The 16,755-nt window shown below is 38.1% G+C and overlaps 1 protein-coding gene across 3 annotated transcripts in view; it reads left to right on the top strand.

The window, feature by feature from the left end:
* The window catches only part of SUSD4 (sushi domain containing 4), a 73,298-nt gene that overhangs the window by 26,537 nt on the left and 30,006 nt on the right, over positions 1 to 16,755 (top strand). For all 3 annotated transcript variants that reach the window (XR_004253140.1, XM_032185666.1, XM_032185665.1), the window contains exon 2: positions 15,436 to 15,648. Coding sequence is in view for 2 of the 3 variants with exons in the window: in XM_032185666.1 (XP_032041557.1) it covers positions 15,436 to 15,648 (213 nt within the window). In the remaining variant the exon portion in view is untranslated. The remainder of the gene's footprint in view (positions 1 to 15,435; positions 15,649 to 16,755) is intronic.

Here is a 16,755-nt window from a genome sequence, read left to right as displayed (position 1 = left end):
ACTTTAAGATGTATGAGAATTCTCTCAATTTTTCCATGGAATACAATCCTTTTACCTCAATCTTCACTCCATTTTCAATTAGGCTTATGTATTGTGCATGTGATATACAGTAAGCATAATTGCATCTATAAAATGGGAAACGTGCTGAGTTTTAAGACGCACAAGGACATGTGTAAATATAGTTATTTTCATTAAGATAATGGAGCCGTGAGGTGTCACGTCTAGTAAGGCATCAAGAAAGCTAAACAATGGATTGTTTTATGAAGTGCTGAACATGCAAGAGGAACTTATCCTTTTGTATTTTCCTAGGAGAATCAGGAAATGATTATAACAATGACTTTTCAACTGAGATTAAGAAGTTAAGTTTACGCATAATATAAATGAATTAGCTAGGCAGGAAGAAAGGTGAAGTCCCTAAGCAAATCCTTCAATACTCTGGTTTCATTGAAGCTACGGCTCAGGATACACATTTACGCATGTGAACCTGCATGTATGCATGTGGTGTACAGGCTCTATCCTTAATCACACCTCCTTTCTGAGCAGCACGTGGGGCATACAGATTTGTGCACACTGAGCCAGACCTAATCTTAATGTAGCAAAGCATTTAGGTTCCTCCTCATAGAGACTGGTTTGAGAAGGGTTAGTAGGTGGCAATGGTCCTTTTCCTCTTGGCTGAGGAATATCTGGGCTGAAGGGGTAAATTGCACTTCCCAGCATGGGCTGCTGTCCTGTAAAGCAAGCTGTGGGGAAAGCAGCCTTGTCCGAGATTTGGCCTGTTTTACATGGTACCTGCTGGTGTTTTTTACCAGGGCAGTGGTCTGGTGCTGTGAATGCCAGGGTGATGAAAACTATCTTCAGTTCTGCAAGCTGAACATCTTTGGAAGGGATGTTAAGGGAGCTACTAAACAAGAGATTAGCATTTATGCCTTTACACTATTGTATCTGTATCCTTTAGTCTTTCTTTTAGTCTTAAGATAACAATGTGAAGCTGTTTCCCTATAAATTTGCCCATTAGCAAGTTTCAACATGACTCTAACGGTGCACAGGACACTGCATTTTAGGAGAACAGTAGGGCTAAACACGTGGAGGTCAGTCATGCTTTGTGAGTGGGAAGGAGCTTTAGGTCAAGACATACACTTCACGCCATGTAGCACCATCTCAGTGTGGAAACTGCTAACAGGTTAGCTGGTTGTGAAGGTAAGTCCTGCCTGGTGTGTGGTGATTGATTCACCTCTGGTGAGCAGCATGTGGGCTGCATAATGGATCAAGTCAGTAATAAGGACCAGAGGTACTTCTTTTCATACTGGGAACAAGTGTTTCTTACCTCAGCAATAAGGCACATCAGACCAGTAGCAGTCTCTCTGTTTGTAGGTACAGCACTGTATTCATTGGAAATTAATGGCAGGTGGAGAAACTCCAGAAAGTGCCCGTGTTTTTTTGTAAGAAGACAGAAAATTAACTAAAAGATGAACATTTGTGGGCTAAGATAGGACAGACTATGTAAGAGACGACCAAGTGTGGAAAGATGCTATCTTTCTTTGGATTTTACAGCTTAAACTCAAAGGCCTTATAGAGTACAACTCTCAAAGGGAAAGCAGCTAGGTCTGGCACCAAGAAAGGACAAATGAGATAAGTGGGGCTTTGAGAAGGGGTTTAAAAGACAACTGGACATGCATGGAAAGAAATGGCGGATGAGGAGGTGTCATAAAAAGATAAATTCAAGCCTGAGAAAAAAAGCAGCTTAAAGCATCTCCTGGGGAGAATGCAGAAGAAAGGCACAAAAAGGTAGGGCAAAGAAAGAACTGGGAATAGAGACATACATTGTCCCTACTTCAATGAATAAGGACATACATTGATGAGGAACAGGGTGAAGAGTTCACAGAGAAAAGAAATCAAAGCAGAGAAGGGGACTGGGGACATATGTGGCCTGCGTCAAGTGTCAGGGAGCAGTGAGAGCAGGGCTGCTCCACAGAGTGGGAAAAGCCAGGAGCTGAGGGTCACCCCACCGTGGTAATACCCTCAACAACCAGGTCACAGACCGACACAGTCTAAGCCAGAGGGGCAAAGCTGAGTGCTGGTGATGGGGTCTATCAACAGCCTCAGACGTAGTCAGAGAATCACATCATGGGGCCACCCAAGAAAAACATCTAAAGAGAGATTTTTGGAAAGCGGCACCCAGCAGGTAACTGGCGACTAGTGCAGGACCTACATCAATGTTCTTCCACCATCAAGTTCAGAGTCTTAGTATGAAACTATTTTGGAGCTATTGGAGGCAAAAAAATACCCATTAATTTTGTACAGAATGAAAGAAGGTGTGCCTAACGCTACAACACCTAAAGAAATTTTCTGAACTTCCGAAAACAGTTCACTTCTGCTCTCAAATGAGGCTCAGGACAGTGTCAGATTACAAAAAAAAAAAATAAATAATAATAATAAAAAGAAATCTTTTGAAACTGAAAATTACAGTATATATAGGTAAGTCTTTCTCACTTTTAACCTTAAAAAAGGTTAACCTTAATGAAGCATGTTGGACAAAGTTCTGGCTGACAGGGAGTTTGGCTTTCTATTCACCACTAGGCCATTAGCCCATGCTGGTTTTGACTTACTTCTGTTTGTCTCAGTGTCCTTTGTGTAAACTGGTAATATACATGCCTGTCTTCATTATACAGTGATTTCTAGTATGGAAAGAGGAGTAAAAAAAATAATTTATTATCATAAGATTAGCACTGACATTCTGTAGTCACAATAGCTACTGAAAGGCCATGCCTACTTAATAAGCTGCTTAACTGACTCAGTATTTTGGGTCATGTTTACAGAAACAGGATGGAGACGTAAAGTGTAGATATAATACTTAGGAAGAACATAATTGTCCAAATAGCCCAACTGTTCTTGCAAGTCCTGAAACTTGGTATGTTTCTTGTGTTAGTAGAGACTGCAATTCATCTAACACTGGAAGGCAGGCCTGAAAATCTGTGCTATTATAAAAAGAAATGGCTCAGCCAAATATTCTGTAAAAGCAATGTAAGCTTTGAAACAAAAGACCCTGAATTAAATCAGGCAACCCATTACGTGTATGGCCGGAGACTACGGTGTAAGGCAGGAGCCAGACTCCTGCATTTATTTAAGTCTGCTTATTACATAATTCAGGGTAGTAAGGTGAACCAAGGATGAAGCATTAGCTTCAGCATGGAATTTTTATTCTGATCACTGGAGCCTAAAGTTATTAAAAGAACAAACACAATTATGACATCCTAGGGGACTGGCATACATATAAATCTGGGTATGCTGCCTGTTTCTAGCAAAGCATATGTATGGATCTGTGTACCGCCTGCTTGTTATTTTAAGTAGGTTTGCTGCAGCTGTTACTCTGAAAAGAGCCATTTAACACTCTAGGGAAAGAGAAACTGCAGAAATCCTCAAATTAATATCTATTAAGAAAAATAACTTTTAAACAAATTGATTGTTTATGTGGTTAAAACTCTTATCCTTTGAATAAGAACAAAAAATCATTTCTTTGCTAGTTCCAGAACTTTCCTAGCTCCCAGCTAGTCAATTTATGGTGCCATAAAAAATTAAATAACAGCTTATTCTTTCTCTTCCTCTAGTCCTTCAAAATGATGAGAATCTATTTTCATGATTGGAAGGGATGTGAACACTTTCTGAAGAACAGATGCCCATGGTCTTTAAATTTAACCAGTATATGTGATTTTCATATTGGTTTTTATGGAAATATTTTGAGCATCAGATAGCTCAGCATTATCTATTATCTGTGCACATCAATTCCATAACTCCCAATCTTTCAAGTACCTAATAGCAGAGTGTATACATTATATAAAGTGCATTAGATTTCATCTGACAGTCTCAACTTCTCTGTTGTCAATGCAGAGTACATTATGGAGTATGTAGTTTTTAGAGTCATCAGCAGGAGGAAAGGCAAGGCAAGGCAAGGCAAGGAAAGGAAGGAAAGGGAAAGGAAGGGAAAGGAAAGGCACGTCAAGTTCTTCTGTTCCAAAAGGATAGGCCATTAACCCTTGAGAAGTCTCTCATGGTATATTACCAACCTCCAAATCTGTCCTGCCTCTCCTCGGTTTCTTCCTGTCATTGAACAACTTGTTTCAGGCACTGCCCTTCCTCTCAGCAACACTGTCTGTGGCTGAGAGTTCCCCTTCTCTTCCCTCTTATGCCTTGCTAGGTCCCCATTTAGCTAACTGGGAACCCTGCTAGGCTTCTTCTTGTGTTCACGCCTTCATCCCTCTTCTCCCTTAGTGGTAGCACCACCCAAAAAGCTGTCAGGCAGTTTCCAGGCTAACATATTTTTATAAGTCAATACATCCCATCTCTGTGCCTTTGCCAAGTCACTCCTGCGGCTCCTCCTCCAGTTTCTCTTCTGTCCTCAGCTTCCTCCTGTTCTGCATAAGTTCACTGTCATATACATAACTGAGGGTGGGAGACTTCCAGCGGTGCCCTAAGACAGTATCTGTAAAGCCCACAGATAAAAACAGAAAAAATATAAGTCTCCATGATCTGGGCAGCCTGGCGCTTTGTTTTCTCACTTCAGTAATTCACAATATTTTAGAATTTTTCTACATTATAGAAATTAAAAGTCTGGGAGGTACATTAAGAATGATATTTTTTAAAAAAAGCATAGATATATTAAGAAAGGTTGTGTCAGACTAATTGGTTAATCTCCTGAGATGATATCAAGCAAGGGAAATGCAGCAAATATTGTCTGTCTTGACTTTAGCAAACTGCCACCAGAGAAAGTCTATGTGAAGATTTGGATTAATAGAAGAACTGCAAAATTGGTAAGAAAATTACAAGAGAAGAAACATTCTGTTGAAAGGGGAAATACTGGGCCAGGGAGATCTTCACACACTGATTATTAGTAAAGGATTTCACCTTAAAAATCTTGTTACAAAAATTGAGAGTGTGTCTGTGATGTTTGTCATTGAAATAGTTTTGGAGGTGCCCTGCAGAGCAGGTCCAATTATTGGATATGTCAAAGAGAGGTCTAGAGGACTATTCATAATAATAGCAATAATTGCAAGATTAACTGTGACCTTTATCAACGTGCAAAGTCACTCCATGAAGGTGTGGTTTTGTTGATTGACCTGGGCCAATCTGAATGGAAAATGCACCAGAAAAATACTTCTTACACCTTTGCTCCCCACTGCACATTCCATTCCTGCCCTTGTCAATGTGCTGACTGTGCTCAGATGGCCAGCACGATCAGCACAGCCAACAATTTGCATTGCAAGGCTTGTTTTCAGCCAGTTCACCCCACTGGTACCAGGGAAGGAGTAGAAAGACGTAGTTGGGAGGAGAGGAGGGTGCAACTGTTCCTACTTGTGTCCGCAGTATGGCCATGAATACAGGGGCATTTTTAACAAAGAAAGCTGTGAAACTAAATTATCTGCTGCTATAGTCCCATTCCCAACCAACTATTTAAACAGAGTCTGGAACAAATGTTAAGGTTGTTTTTCCAGGGTCATAGGTGTGTTTCTTTGTTGTTGTTGTTAGTTGTTGTTGTTGTTGTTTGTTTGTTTTGTTTGCTTTTGTATTTACTGAGGAATTAGATTGAGTCAAAAGGAAAAGAATAAATATGCTTCTGTATCATCTTAGCCTACCTCTGATTTTTTTTTCCAGTCTTTTCACTATGGACAGAATAGCTTACCCCAGAGCATTTAAAATGAGTAATGTTAAATAAAAATTGTTTCAATATGATGACAATACTTCATTACTCGTGCCAAACTGGGTCCCTGCTTCTTTTCTATACCATTTTATGTTTTTCTCTCATTCTTTTAAAATAACAAGCAAACTTTGTTTCATTTTTCTTCATTTAATGCATTCTGGTGAAGGGAAACAACAATCTAAAATCTTAATGCTAGCAGTATTAGCAAAACATAGGCACATGAAACCACTTTTCAATATAGAAAGAAATCAGAAGTTTCCCTTCCATATAGGAGCTAAAATCAGTCAGTGTTTTTTTGGTTGGTTGATTGTTGTTGTGTTGTTTTTTTTTTTTGTTTTGTTTTGTTTTGTTTTCCCCAGTGGATATTATCTGTTTCCTTTCTGAAAGACTTATTTGAGTATAACTTTTACAGTGTGATCTGGAACAAATTTGAAAAGCACAATTATTTTGTAGATATCTGGTGAACCAGCAAAACCACCTTATCTTTCTTTCCATCTTCTTGATATAGAGGTAAATAATGCCCCAGCTTCACAAGGCTAACCAAATAAGTCACCAGCAAGAAAAGCATCTGCTTCTTGCCCTTTTAGTGATTCATTGTTCAAATCTTCTCAAAAGACAAGCTGATGAGTTCTGCATTATTGCAGACTTCCAGATATTTCTCAAATAGGACACATTAGAAAATTCAGAGGAAAATACAAATAAAGAATGGATAACTGTGATGAGGCCTACATCTAAGAAGAAAGGTCACAGTTTCATGGATAGGTGTATACAGAATGTAATACTGCAGAAGGGGTGTCAGAGTATCCAGAAGCATCAGAGGACTTGTGATAATAAATCAAGTGCAAAAGCTGGATATAGTGTCTGTCTGCTCACCTGCTTTAAGTATGTACCAGCTTTTTAAATCCCTTGTTGCTCAGTCATCTCTAGTGTACACTTTATTAAAAAAAGTTTAATATGAAAATATTCACACATTAATCCTGATTGTCCCAATATGTCCCTAATATCTGCCTGTTCTTGGGAAAGTATAAAATCAATTTCTATTACACAACTGAAAAACAAAAATTGTTGAATTACCATACTAGTGCATACAATAAAAATACAGCATTATATAGGGAAGTCTGTAACTGAATAAAGGATAAATATCAAGCCCCCAGCTCATTCTTCTGTGTATTTGATTTCTGCATCTTGTAGAAACAAGGATCTCTGCTGAATGGTGTAAGTGACATTTCACTGCTTTGGATTTGCTATGATGAATAATATTCTATGCTATTGGTCGAGGAGAGTATTACTATAGTAACTAGCTCATGATTCATTCTTTATGGTGTTTTTTATTTTGTTTTTGTTTTTGTTGTATTTCCTAAGGGATGCATGTCTAGACTAAAAATGTTTAAACTAACTCTCGGTAAAGGTAATTAATTCTTTCCAGAGTACTGAAAATATGGGACTGATAAACAGCAATACATAGATAATGCTTTTTAAAAACACCTCAGGCCAATAACATTCTTAAAATTATGGGAGCATATCTTTACTTTATTTGGCACTTTTTATTAGTAGCTTTCTGTGTTGTTAATCCTGTTTAGTGACCTAAGGCTGGATTCCCTCATCGACAATATTGCAACTCTAATGAAATCATTAGACATATAATATATAAAGCATTACATATGAGGATGGAAATATAAGTGGGGTTGGTTGATTTAAAAGAAAATAATGAGCTCATCTATTTATTTAAATCATTAAAAAGGAAATCTTGGCATAAGTGATGTATTAATGTTTTGTATTTGGGGTTTGTACATATTTAATTCCTTATGATGGTTTTATGGGTCACCAGGAAACAAACTCATATTGGCAAGTATTACCTTTATTACAGTTCCTTAAGCTGAATAGGAGAATGTGTTAGGTATTTGTCCATTTATTGAAGCACATAGAGAGCTTAATATACATTTACTGAATTATTGGTTTCAGTAGGCTAAAGGGTTTTGATTGTTGTTTTTTCATCATTCGATTATTTTAAAAGACTCATAATCTAGTGTTTTTGTCTGAAGTTCTAATTCATTGATACTCAGGGTTCAGATAAAAATTATGGAAATAACATTTTGAAGAAGAACCATTTATAAGTAGTTAAAATTAACATGTATTATAAATATGCACAAAAGTAAGTTTATCTAAGCATATTTTATATTTAAAATGTACTTATAAACCTGAAATATTATCTGTAAAAGAGAAATTGAACGGGAAGTTGTCACTAATTCTCATGTGATTCTTTTTCACACAATAGAAAAGAAAAACATAGTTTTAAATTTTTTGAACCCCTACTAGAGTTTGCAGCTTGAACTGTGATTGTTCAGTGATTAAACTGAACTTTCTGAATAAACGGAAAAGAATAAGATATTTACATTATATATGCAAAAAGCTGAGCAAGCTCTGGTTTCAGGCTTGTAGTTATTTCTGCCTAATGCTTGAGTTCAACAGGCCTCTAGACCTCAGCATGGAGGTGTAATCATTTTAGATGGAGTTGTTCAAAAGCTAAACATCCAGTTTAAAAATTTAGGAACTGGGAAGAGGTTGTGGGATTTTTGTGACAAGTTGACTCATACCCTAGGACAGATAGGGTAAATTTCTGTAACAGAAACATAAACTATACTGCCAGTAGAACCACTGGCAGATTTATTTTCTGCTTTTTGATTTTATTTAAGTGATGCTAGGTTCAGAGGACCACAGAATAGCATGTGACATTTTGTAAGGATTCATAAATTATGCATCCAGACTTGTGAGATTACAAAAGGCTGTAAACAATAAGTGCTTCTTGCATTATAAATGAAATGGCTTATTTACAAAGATGACATAGCTATATTAATTGCAAGGAGAAGATATGATTAAAGGGACAGCCTTGTGCTGTTTAAGATATTAATTAGAAGAAACTCATTTTCAAGAAGAAACCAGTGCATTTTTCAGAGATTCTTTTGGGATTACTGAAGCATTCCACTAATTTTATTCTACACCGTCTTCATTTTCCAGCAATTTTAAGTAGCATTTCCTTATGCATTACCTTCATGTGGAGGTAACAAAAAGAAGAATACTGTATCAACATTCACATTCTAAATTATAAATTGTCATCACCTCTATGGATAGAAAATTTTGCTTGTTCTCTTCTGTTTTATGCTGGTCAGGCAGCAGCTGAGGTGTGCCAACATCCCTGAGTCTGGAAGTGTAATTTGAGTAGCTAATTGGAGGCATGGCCACTGAATTAAAGGTGTTGTTATTACATTCTGCCCTGTCGTCAATGCAGGGCCCTTGAACCTGCCATACGTATGCAGCTCCTTCGCTCTTTCCTCCTGCTGAGTTTCCTGAACAGCAGCAGCTCCAGCACGATGCTTGGAAGACCTTTCCTGTCCCCTGTTGTTGGTTTGTCCTGGCTGCAGCTCCTCACCTTCCCTCCCCTGTGCCCTCTCTGGAGGGAGTAGCGCTTCTGAGGCTCTCCAGGGAGATGTCAGTTTGGTTTAGCACAGGAGTGCCCAGGGACTTGTCATGCCTGAGTTGGGATTTTAAGGTTGAACTGACCATGGCTCTTAGGAGCATCTCTGCATCACTGCTCCATCATTTTGCTCCTCCAGTGGGACCACGCAGCAGAGTGTCCGGCAGCAGATGGGGGCTGCCATCCTCATGAGGAGGGAGGACCCCATGCGTCCCCACAGTACAGAGTGAGCACTGCTAAACAGAGGCACAAACACCCGACATGGTGTGAAAGGCACTTCACGGTGAGGTGTATGTGGTGGCAGTGGTGGCACCAGGATCTGTGCTCTGGCTCAGCGTGCAAAACTCAGCGGAGGGGTGAGCACATGGGTTGGGTGTCCTTGTCTGGGGTTGTGAAGGGGAGCAAGAGAGGTGGTGAGCCTGACAGGGTATAAGATTTCGGAGCATGGAAGACTTAATAGGAGGGTGCAAGGGCAGGTGGTGATTTGGTTTGGGGTTAGTGAGAGGGAAGGAAGCTTGAGAACACAGGGATGGGCGAGAAGAGGATATGAAGTGGAATAATAAAAATGAGGTATTGCAAATGAGAAAGCCTTTCATCCTTTTCAGGAATTGGTTGCCTCTCTTGGACCTGTTGCCCCTTGTGCAGGGCTTGCATATTCATGTTTTTATTGCATACGAATGGTTTTGGTGCCCATGAACTGCATTACACAGTGATTTACCCATTTTTCTGCTCTCACACTCCTGGGTTATGAGGGGAAAAAAAAAAGAAAAAAAAATCTTAATGGTGTTCTTGATTTTACAGACTAACTTGTGACTTAAGCAAAGTATCCACCCCCAGAGCTCATTGGTAATTTGAACAGCTCCCTTTCTTCAGGTGGGTTGCTATGCTGCCCTGGATAAGGCTCAGTTGAGTAAGAAGGGATATTCAACCGCACTGAAGTTGTGAGCGTGTTCTGCAAGGATAGCCAGAGAGGCTGTGATTCACATCTTAAACAGGGCAGAGTTATACGAGGCTGCTGAAGCCTCGGGGAAGCTTAAGCACCAGTGACCCTTAAGGAATCAAACAGAGTTTAGATTTTAGCAAGCATTTCACTAATGAAATTACAGGTTTATAATTTTGTTTGGCTTTCAAGGCTAGATGCTAATCTAAGCACATCCTTCCTTTTCTTGTTACACTAGTATGTGGATAGTTCAATTAACGTCATTGATGGCAAGGAAGCATAAACAGCCACAGGCACAAAATGCTGTGCCTGTGTGGCTTTCACATAAACAGGGCAGAAACTGTTAAAGGAATGAAAATGATTTTTCCTTTGTATGAGACGAGCAAGCCCTTGGCATGTTTGCACTTGTGGCCCTTCTGTTTTATTCCTAATACAGCTTTCTACTCAGAGCTGGCCTAAGATATCCCACTTCTGCAGTGTTTACAGGCTCCTTATAAAAGGTGTTCGCAAGCAATCTAGTCCTGTCACAAGCTGTAAAGCCTCTGAGTCCCTCTAGCACCCCTGAGATAGACAGAATTTGCTGATTTAGGGAGCCCCAATACATCTTGAATATTATTACACATTATATATCACTTTTCCTTCACAGTGTGTATTTAATACACTGAAATGAAAGTGGTATCTCTGTTCAGGAGTGAGTGCAGCCATTTCTGAGGTAACAAGCATCAACAGTTTGTCAGCGAACTGCTATATAGCAACTTTAGAGGCAAATAATTGCATCGAATCTTGATTAGAAATAACTTCAAAAGCAGCATGAATTTACCAGGTGTTATAAGGTATCGAGGTGAGGGGAGGGAAGACTGAAACAAGGAAAACAAAAGATGAAATTGAGAAAAAGATGCTGAGAAATGCAGGATGATGGGAAGAGCTGAAGGATTCTTCCTCCTGCATTTCTTTAGGCACATCTAAAATTCAGTTGTGGCTGTGATGACTTCATGTGATCACAGATAAGTTATTTACCCCTGTCCTTTCTGTCCACTTGACTTCTGTTGGCAGTGCTCTTCTAGTGTTGGAGAGTGACTGTCTTTGCTGCTCACTTCAGACAGAACGAGCTGCTCACAGACATACAAATGTGGTTAAATGTGTCTATATGGTTCTAGCAGTGAGGATAGGAATAGCTCTATTTGTCAACAAACAATTTGCCAGTTTACAGACTTCATAAATTCTGTTTTCCAATGGAATAGTCGGTTAATGGCGATATTCACATTGAACCTCTGATCAGAATATTTTATTAAGACTCTGAGCTGATATAAGTCTGCTGGATGGATTTGCAGTAGGAGTGAAAAAAATACAGAAGTATGAAGAGCTGTTATTTTAATTCAGAAGTGAACAGGATTTGGAAAGTTACATCATTTTGTCAGATAACTGGTTTCTGATATTTGGGGCTTTTTCATTAAGAGATGAGATGAATCATTTTATGTGAGAGAACAATGCAGAATTCCAATACTACATTCCATTCAAACGGACAGTAATGGTCCTTTTTACACCCCAAGGAAAGCACTGCTTGTTTTTCAGTCTTCTCATTCATTTGCCATCATTTTTATCTGACTGACTATAGCAAGTAATTTAGGTAAGTAAAAACCCATATAAAATACTTGTGCTTTATCCAGGTAAAGAGCATTGCTGTTTTGTGATGACCTCCTGATGGTCCAGCATTAGAAATATGGTAAATACCACAACCAAAATACATTCTGTATCAACTACATGTTTTACTGGTGATAATGAGCTTGTGTACTCCTGAGTCTCATCAGAAAACATTATTGCTCACTTTATTTTAACCCATATTCCTTAAAGATGCCATGATACATGAAGTCTGCTAGTTAGATTAAATATTAAGCAATTCAGATTACTGAAGTAATCGGTTTCAGCACTAATTGTGTAGTCCTTAGGGATTTAACACCATATGATAGCATCCCATAAAACCATTGATAGTGATACAGTGCTAATTATGAAGATGGCTGCTGATCTTACTAAATTTTTGCTGTTGTAGATAGCATGAAAATCCACTGCTTCATTTGACAAGTGTGCTGTGTAGTTTTTGTCTTGTAGGTGCTGATAATTCACTTTTGCCTCTTTTTAACCATGAAGACAGTCCAGGGGACAAAGTAAAATTTCATTCTATTCACCCTAATGACTCATTGAAGAAATAGAATTCACTGTAATTCTGTTATTTTTTAACTTACTCGATATACTCTTTCCTGCTAGATAACACCTTTCTGCTATAAACAGAAGATTGATTTTCCTTTTTTTTTTTTTTTTTTTTCCCCCCAAAGTTTTATCTTATAGATCTGTCTGGAAACTTTTTCTTGGCTGGTTTCTTCAAGTTCTAAAGGTGGCAAAGAAAAGATTTCCAGTCTGTTATTTAACATTATTCCTGCTATTAAAAATAAATAAATTAAAAAATCAACAAAATCAACAACAAAAAAAAACAAAGATGCAACCTCATATCCCTATATCAGAATTCTGAGCAGCTGCTCTTAAAACATTGAAAAGGGAAAGAAACTAAAGATCATGAGAAAAAAAATATGTAATGTACCAAGATCTATTTTATCAGAGACATGCATTCACTTATTTTTTGACAAGACAGAGTTGAGCTTAACAAAATGAGATCATATAGAAATTACTGCAATGTAAAGGACCAGCTCTGGTCTCACTAAGGACAACTGGACTGCAGTTGAATCTTTTAGCATTATTGTTCTTGAATATCGTACCAGAGGCTTCATACTTAAAATGAAAAAAAAAAAAAAATAATAATAATGATGGACTTAACTCTCAGCCAAATAAGGTATCGAAATACTCAGCACACGCTATTGCATGTGCCAGTTATTCCATGAAACTTTTTCCTTTTTCCTTTCTTCAGGAACAAGCAATGGAAATACAGTGATCCCATGCTAATTCCATGTGTCGTATATTATTCTGTAGCTGAACAACAGCTGACTGCTGGGTTTATAGAAACTAAGGGTACATCATTTAATTCTTCCATTCATGTTTCAGTTCCTTCTTGGGAGTTCCCCTAGGGTATAGCATTGTCTGCCCACAAAGTGTGCTCAAGAGAAAAGCAACCTAAGAGATCAACTTACTGCAAAATGATCCCTAGGAGGAATGAAAATCTTTGCTTGTGAAAGGTCACCAGAAAAGTGGCAATAGGGTCACCGAATTAAGCTGCACCAGGGGAAAAAACTCTCTAGCCTTCCATGTTGGATTTTGTGCTGACAGTCCCAAAATCTCTAACTTTGATTTGAACTAATGAAAACTCTGCATCGCTGCTCCATCATTTTGCTCCTCCAGTGGGACCACGCAGCAACTCTTTTTTTTTTTTTTTTTTTTTTTTCTCTGTAAATTGCATGTGATCTTAGCACAATTCTTTTTGTTTTGGTTTTATTCTTATTGTTGTTGCAGAGGCTTAGTGGACAGTTTGTGTACTTTTCCCTGAAGCAGTTAGTAAAAAAAGATCAAGGCAGGTTATAATATTCTTTGCCTGACTGCAAGTTCTGAGGTTACCAAAGTAACAGAAATGAACTAAATGTCATGTTATCCCTTGGCTTAATGGAAAATTAATTAAGATCATCACTGACTTTATTGAAAGATGTAAGTTTGGTGCCCGAAGAATAAGAGGTTTCTTTTTAATCTCCAGTAAAAATGTGTAGCACTTCTCTATTATTAAGTGTTGTATACAGTGTATAATCCTGAACATGATGACTGTTTTTCTCCTTCTTCATCATGCTAGCAAATTACAGAGTCTTGGGCGGTTTGCACTGGAGGTTTTGGTCCATTGGCTGATGATTAGACATAAAGTTCAGAGATTGGTTTCACTTGGCTATTGCATTGACCTTTCTTTCCTTCTGATAAACTTCACTGGATGGAGGAGTAAAACCAGATAAAAGCAGGTGCTCTGAAAAGAGGGGACAATAATGACAGCTCTTTAGGTGAAGTAGCCCTGATATAGAAGCACTGTGGAGGGGTAGAGGCTGGGTGTAGGTGATGGCTCTCTCTGGCATGCAGGCATTCAGACTTGGCTCTGGCCATCTCAAGTCTCAGGTCACCTCCTGGAAATCACAGTCTGGTGGGGGCAGTTCAGCACAGTGGACTTGACCCACATACAAGCAGCTGTGGTATGGACGGAGACAGAAAAATGCTGTCCCCTCTGGTTGACTTTTTCTGAGCCCTTCACTGGACAGCATGATTTAGTCTCAGGAAACAAATTTATTTTGAAAAATAGTCGACTGTAATATATACTCCCTGACTGTACTACACTTCATGCTTATCACCCAAGAAGTAGGTGAAGCTCTCTGATGCCACTATCTTAAAATCAAACCATTAATGCCAAAATGTGATGATTTACAAATTTTCCAAGCATCCCTCCCCTCCTACCAGTATTAATTGCCCCTCTGCTGTTCCTCCTGCTAAGATATTTTGCTATTTTAGTACACAGTATTTGTTGAGTACTGCACTAAACATTTGTTGATTTGCAGCATAAAAAAGCTTCAGTTTATGCAAATGACATTGAAATGGTTTTGATTAAGTGACAAATAGTCCATTTTATGATTGCAACTCTTGGCTTTTTGTTTGTTATTTTACAGTTATTTTTGTGGCTATAAATGGCTTTACAAGCTCCTTTCTGGCATTAATGCAGCAATACAGAACTCCCATAACAGTGTTTTAAGAATTTAGTAGGGTCACCAAACCCACTTCATAGGAGGAACACATATATATGCAACATCACATTGTCTTTTTTTTCCTGTGGTAAATCTCCCAGATAAATCAGAATCTCCCTGTACCTAGCAGTTTATCTTCTGTTTTAGTTACTGTGTCTTTGGATGACAGTTAGGCTTCATGTCCTTTTCTTTATTTCCTCTTCCTCTCTGCTTCTGACACATTATTATTTTTTCCAGTGACTGTACCAGAACTCCAGAATCCCATAGCCCCCAAGAGTAATTACAGATACATTACTGAGCAATCCCCGCAGGTAGGTTGGGTCAAGTGCTTTATGTTTTTACAGGTCAGCTATCAAGGAGTGTGGTTGACCTTGCTTCCTCCATAGCTGCCTAACAAGATGGAATTATTTGTGTCACCCAAGTATTTGTGCAGTAGCTGGAGGTTGGTCCTCTCCCAAGTCTGGAGCACGTAGTACCCAAGTAGGGTTGATAGTGGTCATTAATGGAAAATGTGAGGCCCCCAAGAAGATTAAAAATCAAATGAAAAAGCCTAGGATGAGTGTGACTATGGCTGCATGAGGAGTGAAATGAACATAGTTTGTATCTTTGTCTGATATAGGGTTCGATGACCTACATGCTTGTGCTGATCCTGGAGCTCCTGAACATGGATACAAGACACCCAGTGCAGGTGTCTTCTTTGAAAGTGTGGTAGTCCGGTTTCATTGCCAAGAAGGATACAGGCTTAATGGTACTTCAAAAAAACTTTGTGTGAGACACTTTAATGGCTCCCTGAGCTGGAAACCAAGTGATAAACCTGTGTGCCTACAAGAAGGTAAGTCAATTTTCTTAAAACAATTCACCAGTGTCAGTGCTTCACACTTGTACATGTATCGTGTCCATCTGCACAAGACATAAAAGACTGGAATGTATTTTATTAGGTCATATTTGATACACACTTTAGTTTCCCATACATCCTGTCTGTCCATTGAGTTTGTACTGTGAGAGGTTTTGTGTGTCTGTGTGTCTGTGTGTTGAAAGGGACATAAAAGAATCTTAAAAGAAAAAAAAAAAAAAGAAAAAAAAAAGAAAAAAAGATAAAGTTCTACTTTTACAGTAGTTACAAATTGATGCAGAGACAAAAAAAAAAACAAAACAAAACAACAAAAAAAAAACCTTCCATGATCAGCAAACTGTTTATAACTATTTGTTAAAGCCGTCTGCATAATACTGCTTTCTGTAATATCTTACTAGGAAAATATAATTAATTTCCAATGCTACTACTCCTTTTAATGAGAAGTTTTAAACAATTGTATTTTATGGCATTTTATGGCATGTGCATGATTCAAGTAAGTACATCAAATATGCATGGAATGCAGAAGTTTAAAGTCATTGGAGAAATTTACTTTGAGGTAAATCAGACTGCTATGGCATAAAAGAACTTATTTTTATTATAGTGTGTTTTGTGTTCTTTTGAAATTGTATTTGATTTTAAATATTTAGGGCATTAAATTACTTTCTTCTTTGAGGAATTTGATAGAAGCAAGACTAATCTGAATATCATAAATACACTTTTTGGCCAAAAACACCCCCAAGCAACATGAACGATTTATTTCACCAAGTATATTAAAGCTATAACTTGTTCTTTAGGTTGACTTATTTTGGTCAATAGATCTATGAAAATCAACAGACATGAAAAGCATTACTTAAATTAAGTGTGTATATTTTAGTATTGTGACACCAGCACAATTCACAGAACTGTTTGAAGATGTGAAATCATTAGCAATGCCTCACTGATTTCAAGGTGGAGCAAGATAAACTCTATTTCAGGAGGCCTTCCATCATTTAAAATAAGATAAATGCTCACACTTCATCCAAAACTAGACACTTATGTGGCTCATAAACACACTTACTATATCAGATTATGCATCTCTCAGTGTGT

This window comes from Aythya fuligula, chromosome 3 (assembly GCF_009819795.1).
Source record: "Aythya fuligula isolate bAytFul2 chromosome 3, bAytFul2.pri, whole genome shotgun sequence".
Lineage (NCBI taxonomy): Eukaryota > Metazoa > Chordata > Aves > Anseriformes > Anatidae > Aythya > Aythya fuligula.
Note: the sequence above shows the minus strand (reverse complement) of the source record. Positions and strands in the feature narration are given on the sequence as shown.